Source organism: Mesoplodon mirus, assembly GCF_964341445.2.
Source record: "Mesoplodon mirus genome assembly, chromosome: 1".
Classification (NCBI taxonomy): Eukaryota; Metazoa; Chordata; class Mammalia; order Artiodactyla; family Ziphiidae; genus Mesoplodon; species Mesoplodon mirus.
In genome coordinates, this window is record NC_138976.1 from 64311908 (window position 1) to 64327734 (window position 15827).

Sequence of the window (15827 nt, forward strand, 5' to 3'; positions counted from 1 at the left end):
AAAGTCCTTAAATTAAAAATGATTTTAAAAATTGGCTTTTTTCCTAAGACAATATGTACATGAGTAGGCTTGCCTGATAAAATAATGGATGCCTGGCTAAATTTGAATTTCAGATAATCAACAATTTAGTGTTTAGTATGACTGTATCCTAAGTATTGCATGGGATATTCTTATACTAAAAATTTATTCATCTATCTGAATTTCAGATTAAATTAGGTATCCTGTATTTTTTTTTCTTTTTATTTATCTTTTTTTTTTTTTTTTTTTTTTACGGTACGCGGGCCTCTCACTGTTGTGGCCTCTCCCGTTGCGGAGTGCAGGCCCAGCGGCCATGGCTCACGGACCCAGCTGCTCTGCGGCATGTGGGATCTTCCCAGACCGGGGCACGAACCCGTGTCCCCTGCATTGGCATGCGGACTCTCAACCACTGCGCCACCAGGGAAGCCCTATCCTGTATTTTTAATTTGCAAAATCTGGCCACCTTATAGTGACACAAAATTTTTCAAACTCAGAAGAAGTGCAGGTCAGAATAAGTTTCTCCTAATGTTCTCCAGCTCTCTACATCCCACCATTAGTGCCTTTGGAAAGCTTGTAGGAATAGTCTATGCTTTCATAAACATGCACATATTAATTTGACTTATACAAATGTTTTCCCTCCTCTTCTTTTATACAAGTACTAGCAATGTTATACATTGCCCTGCACTTTCTTTTTTCCTATAACAATATGGAAAATAAGGGAGAGTGAGCTTGAGTAAGTGGGGACTTTGAATCAAACAGAGTTGGATTCAAATCTAAGATTTCTGGCTTACTAGCTCTGTGACCCTGAGTAAGACCTCAGCCTCTTCCTTTCCTCTGTTGCCTTATCTGGAAAATGGAGAGAATAATGTGCCAGGCAGTGGAGGATATTATGGAGAGCAAGATGGTTGGGGCCCCAGCTCCCATGATGTAATGTATGGAAACAGCACTTGCCTAGCACTATAGTGCTTCATAGGCACCGAATTCATTGATCCATTATTGGTATGACCTGTAGTTCTGAGTGCTATGGCTACTGAAATAGGCTCAATTATAGCTAAATAGTGATCTGGCTACAAGCAGAGTATATAAACAGTAGCTAGAGGGGCTACTGTATAGAAGCTAGTATTTTCTATACTATTTGAATATTCTTATTCTCATTGTGTTGAGGGATTTAGTACTTTGACATATAATAGCCATATTTTTAAAGGTACTTCGAATATTAATATAAAGAGGCTTATTTTTTCTTGGAGATTTTTCTTAAAATCTTGAATTTCAAAAGTGATTTGTTTAAACATATATGGACATTATATAAATGGGGAATATTACTGATCTTTCTTTGATGTACCTACGCATAGTTTCTAAAATCCTTAACTCTGACTTGTTCATACCTTTGTGTGGATTGTGGGCTATGTTAAGTAGTCTGAACCAGTCCCTTTCAGACTTCATTCACTTAGGGCTGCCATTTCTTTTTTTAGTTTCTCCTGTGTAGAGCAAGGTCTACACAATGTTGAACTTGGATAGAGGAAAGAGAATGGTAAGGTGAGTCTTCTTCTTATCAAGGGGCAGTATATCGTAGAAGCTAAATTAATTGACTCTGGAACCAAACTGCCTGGGTTCAAATCTTAGGTTCATCACTTACCAGTGAGGCAAGTTACTTAATGTTTCTGTGCCTCAGTTTCCACATTTGTACAGTGAGTAGATTGTGATGAATCTACATCTGAATGTAATAGGTGCTGTGTGGTTGCCGTTATGCCGTTACTACCACTGCTGCCCCAGCATTCGTGTCCGTCTCTTTGTTATTGTACCCACATCTTATTTCACCTCTTTACTGCCCCTCTGATTCATCACTGCTGGCGTGAATTGCCCAGAAAAACCCAGAGAACTTGGCATTCTTCTGAAATGTATTGAGCCTTCTTTATGTCTTATCCATTGGCCATGACCCACTGTTATCATCCAGGTACCATTCTGTTTTCATACAGTGTTGAAATGGGTAAAGAGGGAAGGGTGTTGGTGGGGCGGTGAAAGGGTGAGAAAGAATTCATGTCTGCAGTTTGATGGGAGTGGATGCCATCTCTGTTATCTCAAAAATTCTGTGATTACAAATGAGTTTTACACTTAAAACTGAATACTTGCCATTGGAGTATAGGGCATAGAAAGGAACATTTTTTTCAACTTCTTATCTCTATCCTGGTGAAATCAGAATAGTTATCTATTTATTTGAGGGACATCAGAGCAGAGAAGACAAACTGTGAAACTAATTTTTTAATACTGAAATCCAGAGGAATGGAGCTCTCATCTGGGAACTAATGCCAGTGACTTGCAGCTGAATTGAGCTTTTTTAAAAAAAAATAAAAAACCTTTATGGTAAGGGTTTCTCTGGAAAATGAAAAGTAATTCTGCTTCCACAGACCTGACTTGCAGGTGAACTTTTGGATGCCGGTGTTTTTCTCAGTTGGGAACTGCTTACTCTGTGCTTTCTCTGCAGAATCCTCATTAACAGTGGGCCTCTAAATCCATAGGCCTATCCCCCTCCCTCGCCAAGTCATGAATACTGTTTATCTTTCTGAGTTAATTTTTCATACGGGAAAGAGGATAGAACTAAATTTTATTGTGTATACCAAGCACTCATGCATATAATTTTACCCTTTCAAAACTTTATGAATACCAATCACTTGTAATTAGAGATTTCCAAGTTCAGAAGAGATAGATGGGTGACTTAACAAGGGTGTATAGCTAGTAAATGGTGAAGCTGAAATTTTAAGTCATCAGACTCCCTCATCCATGCCCTTTCACTGCTGTCATGCTTCCTCTTGGGCGGTTGCATTAAATACACCTTTGTAGACCTGGGCTTCCTTCTGTTGGGGTATCTTTCCTTTTATTTTTCTGTCAAAAGTTAATAATTTTTTGAGAGGGGATCTAATAATATTCTATTTTATGAAGGACTATTATATTCTCCTTGTAAATAAGAATAAAAAATATAACTATTTTAAAGATCTCCCTATATTTTCCCCCATGAAACTATGCATTGGAATGCTAATCTATTCAATACATGGGCTCAGCATTAATTCTAAATATATATTTTAGAATTAGGAGTTTTGCACTGAGCTGGAAATTGGTATATATATATTTTTAATCTCATTTAGCATTACATACCCAAAGAGTAAGTGCGTTTTCTGGGAAACTAAGGTTCAGATGATAGGCCCCTTGCTCAAGGCCGCACCACTCTTGAGGTTTCAATTCTAGGTTAGTGCCCTCTTTTCTTGACACCAGGGCACTTTCTAAAACAAGTGCCAGTAGTTGAGCTGTTTGACTATTTGAAGTGGAGTTATTTTAAATTGTTATATTCTAAACTGGGTTAAGGAAAGTCAATAAGTAATGTTCTCAGTTATTACACAGAGCTGACTGCAGGCATTGATGGTCTGTGCATCTGCGTGTGTACGTCACATTCTTCCTTTTTTCCCAAATGCATTCTCTCTTAAAGAGATTACAGGAGGCAACTTGTCCCTTCTCAGAGAAATCCACTGTCTCATCTTCCAGATGAAAAGTGAAGATGTCTGGTTTTGGATTCCTTTTCTGCATTGAAGAAATGACCCACTGACTTCCTAATGACTCAGGATTTTCCGCAAGGCAAAGGATAGATGTAACTTGGAATCAGTTGGGCAAAACTGCTGGACAGCAAAGGTTAAAGATGGGTTAGTGGTGTGGATATTGTCAGCGGAGATCTGTATCTGGTACTTTAAATAGCCTAGATGAGTATTATCAGAGAAGGATGAAATCTGTGTGGGTTGAAGGAGTTGAGAAGATTTTTTTGAGTGGGAATAAGAGAGATTATTGACAGGAGGGTATTTTGAAAACTTTAAAAAATCTTTTTAATGTTATGCTCTCTTTTATTCAGTTTTTTGTCTGTGATTTAATATGTTATCTTGCATTGATTCACTTACTGCTCGAGTGTCACAATTCATTTCTTAATTGGTGTGTCTGAATCATCTTCCCAGTTAAGACTGAGCATTCAAGGACAGGATCATATATTCTATTTTTTAGATTTTTTTTTTTTCTTTTTTTCGCCTACGGAATTTCTCATGTGGAGCCAAGTAAATGCCTTCCTCTGTGGGTAAGGATCTGTAAGTGAATCCAAGGTTATAGTGGTCTGTGTTGAGAAGCTCTTAAGGAAATATTTTGGATACTTCTACTATCTTATTTAAAACAGATTTTATGCCTTTTACCTTATTATACAAGTATTATCTGCAAATGTAAGATAATTTTGAATAAATCCTAAAATGATTACTTTTTTTTTGCCTATAAAGAAAACTATCTTAAGTTACCTCAACAAGATTTTAATGGTCAAAGGAATCATAGTAGTATCAAGTGCTTTTTAGAGTATTTGGTTTTAGAATATAATTTTAAAGTTGTAAAACATAACCATTCCATTTTCTTTTCTCCCTAGAGTTCCTTGTAGTTGCTGTTTATAATCATTGGAGAGAAAGACACTGAACTTGGGAAAAATGTTAGAAACTATAGGTAAGACCTGTTTCTTCCTGACCATTTTGATAATAGTTGAAACTCCTTCCATTGGGATCTTTGAAATATGGTGTGTTCTGCATATCTGGATTCTGTCTATAGTAACTTAGTTAAAATTTTTTTTTATCCACTAGCATTGTATTAAGGTAATGTGTTTCTATATTTGGATGATTTCATATGAAGTGTTATCAAAAACACATCATTTAAAAGCAAAAGTTGAGAGTATATGAAATGTTCTACCGATTATGGGTTTTCATAAAACTTAATGTAAACCCAATTCTGATTTATGAAACCAGTTCTGGTTAATGTTTGTTTCTGGATAGCACCAAAAGTTTTAACAATTTTTTTAATACTGAAAGATCATTGCCCGTGTCTTATTTTTAATTTATTCTTGGCAGGTGAAATACTACTGAGCTTTGCTTTTAAGTTGGTAAAAATAACAGTAACAAACACTTAGGTTGACAAACTCGAGTGACAATTTAAGGCAGTCTAATTTCTACATGAGATAATTTAGGTTGAAATATCCAAATTTTCAGGACTCATGTGTTAATCTTTTTTTCACACTGCTCTTTAGTTTTAGAGAAGCTAGTGTATAGAACTAGTTTCAGGTATATCAGGTATGGTACACCCAGTCCCTCATCGTCCCTCATCTGGCACTGCAGTCCTCACCTTTTCCAGGGAACTCTGGGTATGATTATTGGAAGGTATCTGGATTTCACTTTGGTGCCTTGATGATCGTGGCTGGTGGTTTGACACCTGCATGTTTTGAGGGAAGGGTGGGGAGAGTGGGTGGCAGGAAGGGAGAAGGAGCTGTTTTTGTGATCATGGGGATCATTACTTTGACTTTTGTTCCTAGTACTATGCCCGTAATAAGAATGCATGGGTGTACATTTCCTGCATCACCTATTTTATACTAAAGTCACAAATCATAAAGACTACCAGTCCACATAGGAAAGTTCCTCATAAGAAAGTGGACAGCAAAGGGGAAATACAGAATTATATAAACGATTACCTTATAGTCTTCATTCTGTAAGTTATTACTGAGTTGTATACTTTTCAAGAATTGACATGGGAATTAATACTAGATTTGTATTCTGAGATACCGTGGGAAATATGACCCAGAATAAAATTCTCATGCATATCTTTGCTATTGTTTGCTTTTAAATTCTGCATACAAGTAAGTCCCCTACATACGGACGAGTTCCGTTACGAGAGCAGGTTCATAAATCCAATTTGTTTGTAAGTCCAACAAAGCTAGCTTAGGTACCCAACTAACACAATCGGCTATATAGTACTGTACTGTAATAGGTTTATAATACGTTTCACACGTATAATACGTAAAAAACAAGCAAACACAGAAAATAAAGAAAACATTTTTAATCTTACATTATAGTACCTTGAAAAGTACAGTAGTACAGTACAACAGCTGGCATACAAGGGCTGGCACTGAGTGAACAGGCAAGAAGAGTTACTGACTGGAGGAGGGAGAGGAGGTGGGAGATGGTAGAGCTGAAGGATCGTCAGCAATAGGAGATAGAGGGCAAGCTGCAGTTTCACTCACGCCTGACGTTGATGGCACAGGCTCTGGTTCCTTGCTGGAACCAGATGCACGTTCGCATTCTTTGAAAGTTCACAACTTGAAGGTTAATGTGTAGGGGACCTACTATATGAGTAAATATTGTTTCTTTAAATTTGTGTTTGTGAACTTATGGTCGACATTGATTCATGTTTTAATTTCCCCATTCCTGCATAATTCTACATTTGGTGCTATCGAAAATGACTCTGGTGATAATTCTCACTCTTTTCAATTACTATGATATGGCAAATATATTTTAATAGACACATTTGTTACCACCATGAATCTGTTAGGACATATATCTGAGCAGTCTCCATTTTTTAAAAAACTAATGTGGCTTCACTTACAAGTAAGGGAGAGAAAGAGAGCGAGAGTAGGGTTTGGGGAGATATTTTTAACTATTATATGTGGTAGAAACTCACTATCTGGTAGAAGCATGCTTGCAAGATGCTAGGATTATTAAGGATATGCTAATTCAAGATATTTACTTTGGCAAATAAGTATCTTACTTTGGGGGTAAGACATTTAAAATACTAAAAACTTGTGTTTTTGAAGGGATATGTATTATTGTAATGTATTTTCAAGTAAATTCACAAATATACAATGCTTTGCCCCTTAATATATGAAATTGTCATATTTGGATGTTATAACTCATCAGTAACATTATTCACCTCCACTTATTAGTTATACTTCTAATTTTTCTTACATATAAGTTTTTTTAAAAAGTGGAAATGTCAGCATTTACAAGATGACAGAGTGTTTGGTTTTCATTAGAGATGAAATAGCTGGTATTGGAACTCAAATATGCTTCATCTGAATTAGTTTCTGTACTTTACAATTAGTTGCATGTAGCATACACTATAACCAGTTCCCTGCTGTCAAATTTCTTACCAGAGATTTCAAGGTTTGAAGAATATATTCGTAGTGACATGTTTTAGACCCTTCTTTTTTCTCTGAGTCAATTTTGAGCTCTGGAAAGGAATAGCTTTAGGATTTCTATAAGCATGGTTTGATGCCTGTCTTTCAAATCCTGTTACTGTCTAATGCTGCTCTTTGGTTTAGACAAAAATCGGGCCCTGCAGGCGGCAGAGCGCTTGCAGGCCAAGCTGCGGGAGCGCGGGGATGTAGCAAATGAAGACAAACTGAACCTTCTCAAGTCAGTGTTGCAGAGCCCACTCTTCAGCCAGATTCTGAACCTGCAGACTTCTGTACAGCAGCTGAAAGACCAGGTAAGACATGGTGCACTCACAGGAGGCCTTTGTGGTGTTGCGTAGAGCTTGTGATAGTCTTGTGTTTTTCTGAAAGGCTGATTTTTTTATGTGTTAATGAATAGTTAATGAAGTCATTTAAGCCAGCAGTCCCCAACCTTTTTGGCACCAGGGACCAGTTTCGTGGAAGACAGTTTTTCCACAGATGCGGGGGGTGGGGGGGGGGATAGTTCAGGCGGTAATGCCAGCGATGAGGAGTGGTGGGGAGCGGCAGAGGGAGCTTCCCTCACTCACCCGCCGCTCACCTCCTGCTGTGCAGCCCGGTTCCTAACAGGCCATGGGCCGGTACCAGTCCATGGCCCGGGGATTGGGGGCTCCTGATTTAAACCTCCAAATGAGACATTCAGATTAACTGTGGCTTCCCCCACCCCCAGTTATTTTTGTGACGGTTGTTGCAGTGTATTGTAGATGATATGACATTGTGTTGAAGGCTGTGTGGATACGGAAGAATGAGTTCCTACAGGAGAAGGGGATGATGAAAATATGTTTAAGGTGGATGACTGTAGCTTGGTTTCCATCATCACTAGGACTCATGGTTCATGTGATCTTGCTCATTCAGATTCAGACATTCAGTAAACTTACATGATTTCAGAATGAGCCTGGATTTGCATGTGTAATCATGTATGTGAGGAAGGGAAATCACCTCTATTTTGACAGTAAAAGGAGTAATTACATTGTCATCAGTTAGAGGAATTGCAATTCTCACTTCTGAAAAGAGTGTAAGTAACAATTGCTCCCATGACAGCATCAGATGGTGATAAACATTAGGACTTCTAAATGTAACATAGTGTTTTATTGCTGTAAAAATTATGAACATTAAAAAGTCCTAGCATTTATATTAAAATTGAAACATATCACAATGACAGAATAAAAACTGGAGTCAGATGGTCTTTGAACTTACTTAATCACCATTTCTCAGGTTTTTAAAAAATATTTTTGAAATGGTTGCTATCCTCACAAGGTTTGAAGTCAGTCTAATTATGTCTGTAGTCCAAGTTAATTCTCATTCTGATGTTTTTATCATTAATCTGATGTTTATGGATGACTCGATAGCAAATATTCTGCCTTAAAAGTTTAAAATGAAACCTGTAGACTAGTTTCATAATTCAGTGAAAGAACAGCTCCAATTAACAGGAAAACCCAAAATATGCCAAATGCAAAGAGAACAAATAGTAGCAATAGAGAAAGAATTTGTTTAATGTCATATAACTTCTTAATCTAGATATTTTAGTAGCCCCCCCAAATTAAGTAAGTAGAACAAGAAGAATCACTAAAAATATTTTTCTCAAGTGAATTTCTACCTAATGATTTTAAAAGTTACAGCCATGAATTAAGAAAAAGAGGTAGTTTCATTATATGTAGTTGTGTTTGTTTCCTTTGTAAATTATTGAAAAGATTGGTTTTAGGTACTCATTTTCAGAATGGATTGGCACACTTTTGGAGGAACCAATATCATGAATATTAGTGTAATTATGGTGAGGAAAATTATCTGGTTTTTAAAGAGTGTGAAGATGTCTCCCCTTATTGTATTATGTGAAAATATGATTAGAATGAGATGAAAAGTTGCAAGAAAAAGTACTAGTAAGTGTGTTAGGGAATACCATTAGTCCAGTGAGGCAACTGTCGAAATTCCCCTGCTAGCCAACCTTATGTAAGGGGAATAGCTTTCATACCTACCATGTCTGCTGAAAGGAGGAGAGAAATGGGCCTACTTGTTGTTGAGCTTGTTTTGTCATTTCTAAATGGAAGTAGAATATGGACTCTAAAACTGTTTGGGTCCCACGTGATGCAGCTGAAATTTCTTTGGAAATTATTGAGCATAATATTATTGAGCCTCATAGTCTAGGACTATGGACAGTGTCATCTCATTGTATTAAATGTTAGAAGCTAGTATACAGTTGACCCTTGAACACCATGGGTTAGAACTGCACATAGATGTACTTTCTCTTCCTTATGACATTTCTCAATAGCATTTTCTTTTCTCTAGTTTACTTTATTGTAGGAATACAGTATATAATACACAGAACATACAAAATATGTGTTAAATGACTGTTTATGTTATGGGTAAGACTTCCGGTTAACAGTACGCTCTTAGTAGTTAAGTTTTGGGGGATTCAGAGTTATACGTGGATTTTCGACTGTGTGTGGGGTGGTGCCGTGCCCCTACCCTCTGTGTTGTTCAAGGGTCAACTGTATTTCAAGGCTACGTAAGCTGTGATGTTTGTGAATTCTGTAGGCGTGTCTTACATGACTTTGGACTTTTTGGCTCATTGGTCATCCCTTCAAATACTGAAAGGGACCAAAGAAACCGTCTGTTCTTCCCCCTGCTTATTACAGCAGAGTGGTTTAGAAGAGTAGAGCCAGAGCTACCACTCATGCTTCTTGGCCGCCAAGCACAGCCCTTTCCCTTATTTGACCCTGCAGCTTATCTCACATCTCCCCCTACCCCCAAGGGTAAAAATGCCCTAGATGCCATGACTTTATGTTGGTTGAAACTATTGATAATTTCCCACATTTTTTGTGACTCTTCACTTTACTCTCCGTTCTTTACCAATTCAGTTTCATTTGTTAACTTAACCAATTTTTTTTCCTTGCGTGACTAGAGAAAATTTTCAAAAACTTAAAATAATATTTTCTGTTTTAAAGTTTAAACATTAAATATTCTAGACGTTATCATGTTAGATTTAAATTTTCTATATAGTTTACCAACTGCTAATTTATTGATATTTATAATTTAATATTTAAGTAATGCATCTAAGGAGTGACATTTGTTTTGTGTTTTTAATCCAGTAGCTACACAAATCTGATGCATGTCTAGCTTTTATTTATTATCTTATACCTAAATTATGTTTTCAAATGTATAATTTTATATGCACAATAGGAGCAAGTTACCGTTTCCATCTTTTTTATTATTACTGGAAATGTTGACCCCTTTGATTTTCCTCTGCCATCATTCTGTCTTTTAAAAAGCAAAGGGAGGGAATAATTGAAAAGCCCAAGGTATATGCACCATATTGGGAACATGATCATATTGTTGCATTAATGACAGATGCCGACATGCCATGTTGAATTAAGCCTACTATTTTTTTCCCTTCAGATCCTTCCCATTACTTCTATTCAATAATGTTTAATTTTTCCAATTTGCTTCTTCCGTATTAAGACTGCCCTTAGAAATCAAACTGTTTCCCTTTGGCAAATTAAACACTTGACAGGTGTGTAACTGAGAGGGCAAAAAAGCCATGCCCTGAAGGGATGTGCTATTTAAATATTGTCAAAAATATTAACAGGTCTGAGAGTATAATTGATGCCTCTGTTTAACTCTGCCACATTGTGTATTGTTTTAATGTCAGCTAAAAGGATGTGTGCTATTAAACCTGAATAATCTCTAATAGCTCCAGTTCATTTCCTATTGCATGATTCCTGTTTAAGTGAAGAGGGGGGAAAAAAAAGGGAACTGTGACTTTGTGTCAATGATCTGTCAAATGCAAATTCTCAAGTAGTGTCCTCACTGTCACCTAGTCATCAGGGCTAATAACTGCAGGGCTTAATGCATATTCATGACAAAAATCCAGCTATTGTGGAGGAAATAAACATGTTAGCAGTTTAATAATAGGAACTTGTCAGCCACGAGGATATTGGATTTGAATATTTATTCTGTGACGTTTCTCTATTCCAATATAGGTGGATGCTGCTTTTCTGATTAATTAATTGCCTTGCTTTCTGAATTAACTATGGGCACTAAGTTAAATGTCTTTTTATCCTGAGTTTTTTATAGGAAAACTGTGAATTAAAATGATTTATTTCATTAGAAAATTAGGATTAATATTTAAAAATTGTCATTGCTAAGATTTAAAAAAAAATTATGGCTACAGAGACCAAGTCCAACATTGAAGAAATGATGTGGATATGCAGGCTACAAAAGCTGCTGATATGGAAGACTAGCCTTGGGGCACAGAATATTCTGGAGGTTTCTCCTTATCAGTGATTTCCAGCCTTTTTGGAGTATGACACTTGTTATTTTGTTGTTGTTCTTGTTTGATATTTCCAGGTTCCTGGTTCATTAACCTTTCTCCCAGGAAAGTGTTGGCTTACATATATATCATCTAGATGCATAATGTATTTACACACAAAAGTAAACCAGATTTTTCCAAGTTTTTCTTTGGAAATTTTATGACATCTCTTGAAATAATTGGAGAGATGCTGATTTAACATAGAATCAGTGTTAGAAATTACTGTTCAGTGTAGATCACAGTAATTCAGTTCATCTTTTTCATTTTTATTCTTGGAAAATACAGTCTTCATGGTATAAAATTGTGGTTTTATATTTCTGTGTTCCTAAGTTTTATCTGTTCACATTCCAAAAAGAATTTGGAACAACTCCTGAAGGCAAAGCATCCTGACTAAAAGATGATTCAAAGGTAAATCTAAATAAAGATCAAATAAAAATATTAGAGAACTAGATATACCAAGAATCTTGGGTTGCTAAAATTTAGTATAGAATTTATTTCCCATTTCCCAGGACAAAGGCAAAAAAGAACCAGATAATTATATATTGCTCAGCGTGAGACATCATTCTATGAACCAGATTTCCCCTTGGCAATGGGAACATTACTGGAGCTCATGGTTATTTTATAGAAAGCTCATAATCATTTATTAACAAACCTTGTTGAACACCTAAAATAATCAAAAACACAATGAATAAGTAAGATGGAGGTTCTCACCATCTAGAGGGAAATATAGAACATGTATAGTCTTATGTAATTAAATAGAAAAACAAGAGTGTGAGTGGTATAAGAGGAAGAAAGAGGAAGAAATTACTAACTTTGATTAGAGGAAAACGTCACACTGGAAGTAACATGTAAAATAGGTCTTGAAAATGAGTAGGAGTTTTCTGCAGAGATGGAGGAAGTTTTTTCAGGTAGTGGGAACAGTGGTAACAAGAGTATAGAGCAGTTCTCAAATGGGGATTTTACATTCTCCCTCTCCAGGGGACATTGGGCAATACCTGGAGACACTTTTGATTGTCGCAACATGTGGGCTGTGGGGGCCATTGCTGCTGGCACGGGAGTCCAGGGATGCTGCCGAACATCCTCAGTGTAAAGGACAGCCCATCAAAACAAAGGAGTATGGGGTCTAAGGTGTGTTCAGTGCTGAGGCTGAAAAACCCTGGTACAGAGTCACATACATACCTGTATTATCAGAGCAATAGAATACGTGAGGCTATTGGCAAGAGAGGAAACTTTGGAGCCAGATTATAAAGGATTTATTTAGGTAAGATTTTTTTGTTTGTTTTTTGAGTTTTTTTTTTTTTTTTGGTTGGTTTTTATCATCTTTGCTCTTTTGCATTCAACTTTCTATATCAAATTTTATTGTATCAAGTTGAAGTTGTATCAACTTTATCTTTTAACCACACTATTAAATACAGTCTTTTAACAGTCATTTTATTTACGTATTTTTATTTCTCCACATTTTAAAGGTCATAGTAAAAACACACAACATAAAGGTATAGGTTTTAATGACATTTTTGATGGATAAGACCCTCAATTATAATTGTAAAATACATGACTTGTACTTCAAAGGACTATTTCTTTCACCTTTCTAAGAATGAAATACACTAAGAATACACACTAATTTAGCGACGGCTTTTCTGCAAAAGAGTACATGAAGTAATGTACCCCATGTATTTTTTTTCTCATACTGTCTTAAAACAGGAGCGCACTTTATAGAACCTAAAGAAACAGGTAGTCAGTGTGTATTTCATAGGGTTACTTTCAAATATCTAACGTAAGCAGAGGGTATTGGGTGCAACACCACCATCCTGAGGCCTGCGCAAAGAGCCACTCTTCTGTATTTGTAGGACTGATAAATCAAGTTCATGGCCAAAGTGTTGAGGTATGCTGCTTTTAAGCAGTAACATCCTCACCTCTGACACTTTCTTACATTTATGTTTTTTAGGTTGTTGGAAAGTTGAGAATTTTGATAACTGAGTACTTGGTTGCTCTGTTTTGACTTTGGTCGTCAGAAAGATGCTGTTTTGTGTAATTCATGTCTCAAAGAGCAGAGATGCCTGTATTTCCTCAGCTTTATTTTATTACTTATGTAAAAGATGAAAACATAACCCTTCTGTGGATGGTTTCTAATTTGAGACTGAAATGAAGATAATTCACCTGTAGGCTTGCTGTCAGGAAAGGGGAAATGGCTACTGTCTCCCAAGAATGCCTAGGTTAAATTATGACTGGGAAATGGGTGAAGGGGAACGGAGAGAAAGAAGATACGCCTCAACCCCATTAACAGGAAGTATCGAGAAATCGACTGGAATTCTTCCCAGTTGATGTTGCCTGTGAAAATGAAAAAACTATTTTTCTTACCCCTGAAATGGTTTTGCTTTTATGAGAGAGCATTGCAGCTGCCTAACAGGAAAGTGTCTGTTTCTTGAGACTTCAATGTACGTTATCTAGGAGAAGTTATGAGAGGAGGAGTTGAGTCTCATGTTTTTACATTTACCATAAAGTTTATTTACTGTAGGAATTTCAAATACTTTATTTTTGGTACAATAACAGCTTTTAAATGTTTGTTCCTTTAACTAAAAGTTTGTAAATATAGAGCCTTTGAAGGGACTAAAATTCTTGTTTTATCCTGGGCAAGAAGGCAGTGTTCAAGCTTTTTATACAGTGCTGGATTAAAATGCAACACCATCTTGCTATTGGGTATGCATGTGTGTCTAAAACAGCAAATGGTGCTAATTGTATGGTGTTTTTGTGACAAAGTTAAATGGTCTTTGGAGAAGAGGGAAAAAATGTGAAATTTACTGGGTATAATGTAAATCAGTTTTATAACCCAAGAATTTAGAACAATAGAGGTTGATTTGCATTTGAAATATAGCAACAGCAACAACAAGAACAATTACTTTTAGGAAGCCATTGTGTGCTGTGGACTTTGTCTCATTTAACCAGTCCATCAGCTTTTTGAGATGGGTTTTATCCCCATTTTGTCCAGTGAGGAAATTGGGGTTTAGAGAGGTTATATAACTTAATCTGGACCACACGATTATTCATTGGTAGATATAGGGGAAGAATCCAGGTCTGTCTGACCCTGAAGCCAATGCTTTTTTTAAACTTCTAATTTACAGTTTCTAAATCCTTAGCTCTGTAATTTAAAGGAGCAAATAAGTTGAAAAAACAGTTAATAGCATTCCTAAATAGAAATGAATTTAAACTAAATCTTTTGTAAATTCAAATTCATTAAGATTTGCCATTTCCTTCAAATTCTCCCACCAAATTTTAATCAGAGGGCCTTTTTAATGTAAATCAGAAGTTTCATTCTGCTTTTGTTTATAATTATGCTAGGTTTTAAAGTAAATGAACTGGGTAAAGGTAATAGTGGAATGGAGAGACAGCATGGCAAAGTAACATCAGTCTTCATATGCCCATTTCCATATATTTATACTTGTCTAGAAGGTTTTATTTTTATTTTTCTCTAAGCAGACTGTGAACAGTGAATCAGTTTTATCTTCTGGAAATGTGGGACATAGAAAAAACACTGCAAACATTCTAACACGTCATTTGTCTAGATTTTCAATTTCTGAAATTTGTGGTGGCATTTGAAAAAGATAAATTTACTTAATTTTGATACCTTTACCCCTTGGATGTAGAAAATTTCAGCGTACTTTGATAAGAATATTATTTTTGGTCAAGTTACATTCTGTAAATTTTTTTCCCTTGGAAATTTTGTTAAGAAAGCACAGAAGTGTTGAGATTTAAATAAAGGAAAGACATTCTGCAAATACACATCAACACACATGCCTAGACTAGTGGTGTATATGCTGTGCGCCACTCGCCATTTGTTCTTAACAAGCGTAAACAGGAGTTGTAGAACTCATTTGTTTGGAGGTTTGTTTGGAGTCCATTTACTACTTTTGGGATAAAATCCATGCCATGTTCATCTTTGAATACCTTGTCCCTAACACGACACTTTGCTCAAACTCAATAAATGATTGCTTAATTAATGAGTATGTGAATGTTGTTGAATATTTAGAAGTTTTGTGCATTAATAACAACTTTCCTTGCTTGAGAACGGGTTTTTAACATAAATAAACTAGCCAAATAACTGAAGTTACTTTGAGGATACCTCATTTTTCTCGTAGAAACCATATTGAAAAAGATGTGTCACTCATCATTCATCATCATCATAGCAGTTAACATGTATGGAATTCCTACTGTGTGCCAGGAGCTATTCCACGTAGAGTTACCTGTTTCATCATTATAATAATACTGTAAAGCACAGGATAACATTTTCCTCATTTTGCAGCTGGGGAAACGGAGGCACAGGTTAAGTGGGGGAGTTAGTATTTGAATGCAGGCACGCTGACTCCAGAGCCCAGGTCTTAATCATAGAGCTCTGTTGTCTTTTGTTTCACTGTCCTAAACAGTATAATGAACATAATTTAAGGA

General features: G+C 36.2%; 1 protein-coding gene across 7 annotated transcripts in view; it reads left to right on the forward strand.

The window, feature by feature from the left end:
- The window catches only part of MPDZ (multiple PDZ domain crumbs cell polarity complex component), a 156924-nt gene that overhangs the window by 30207 nt on the left and 110890 nt on the right, over window positions 1-15827 (forward strand). For all 7 annotated transcript variants that reach the window (XM_082628525.1, XM_082628527.1, XM_082628530.1 and 4 more), the window contains exons 2-3: window positions 4460-4533; window positions 7172-7338. In XM_082628525.1, the coding sequence (XP_082484651.1) occupies window positions 4518-4533; window positions 7172-7338 (183 nt within the window). In that variant the 5' untranslated portion in view covers window positions 4460-4517. The remainder of the gene's footprint in view (window positions 1-4459; window positions 4534-7171; window positions 7339-15827) is intronic.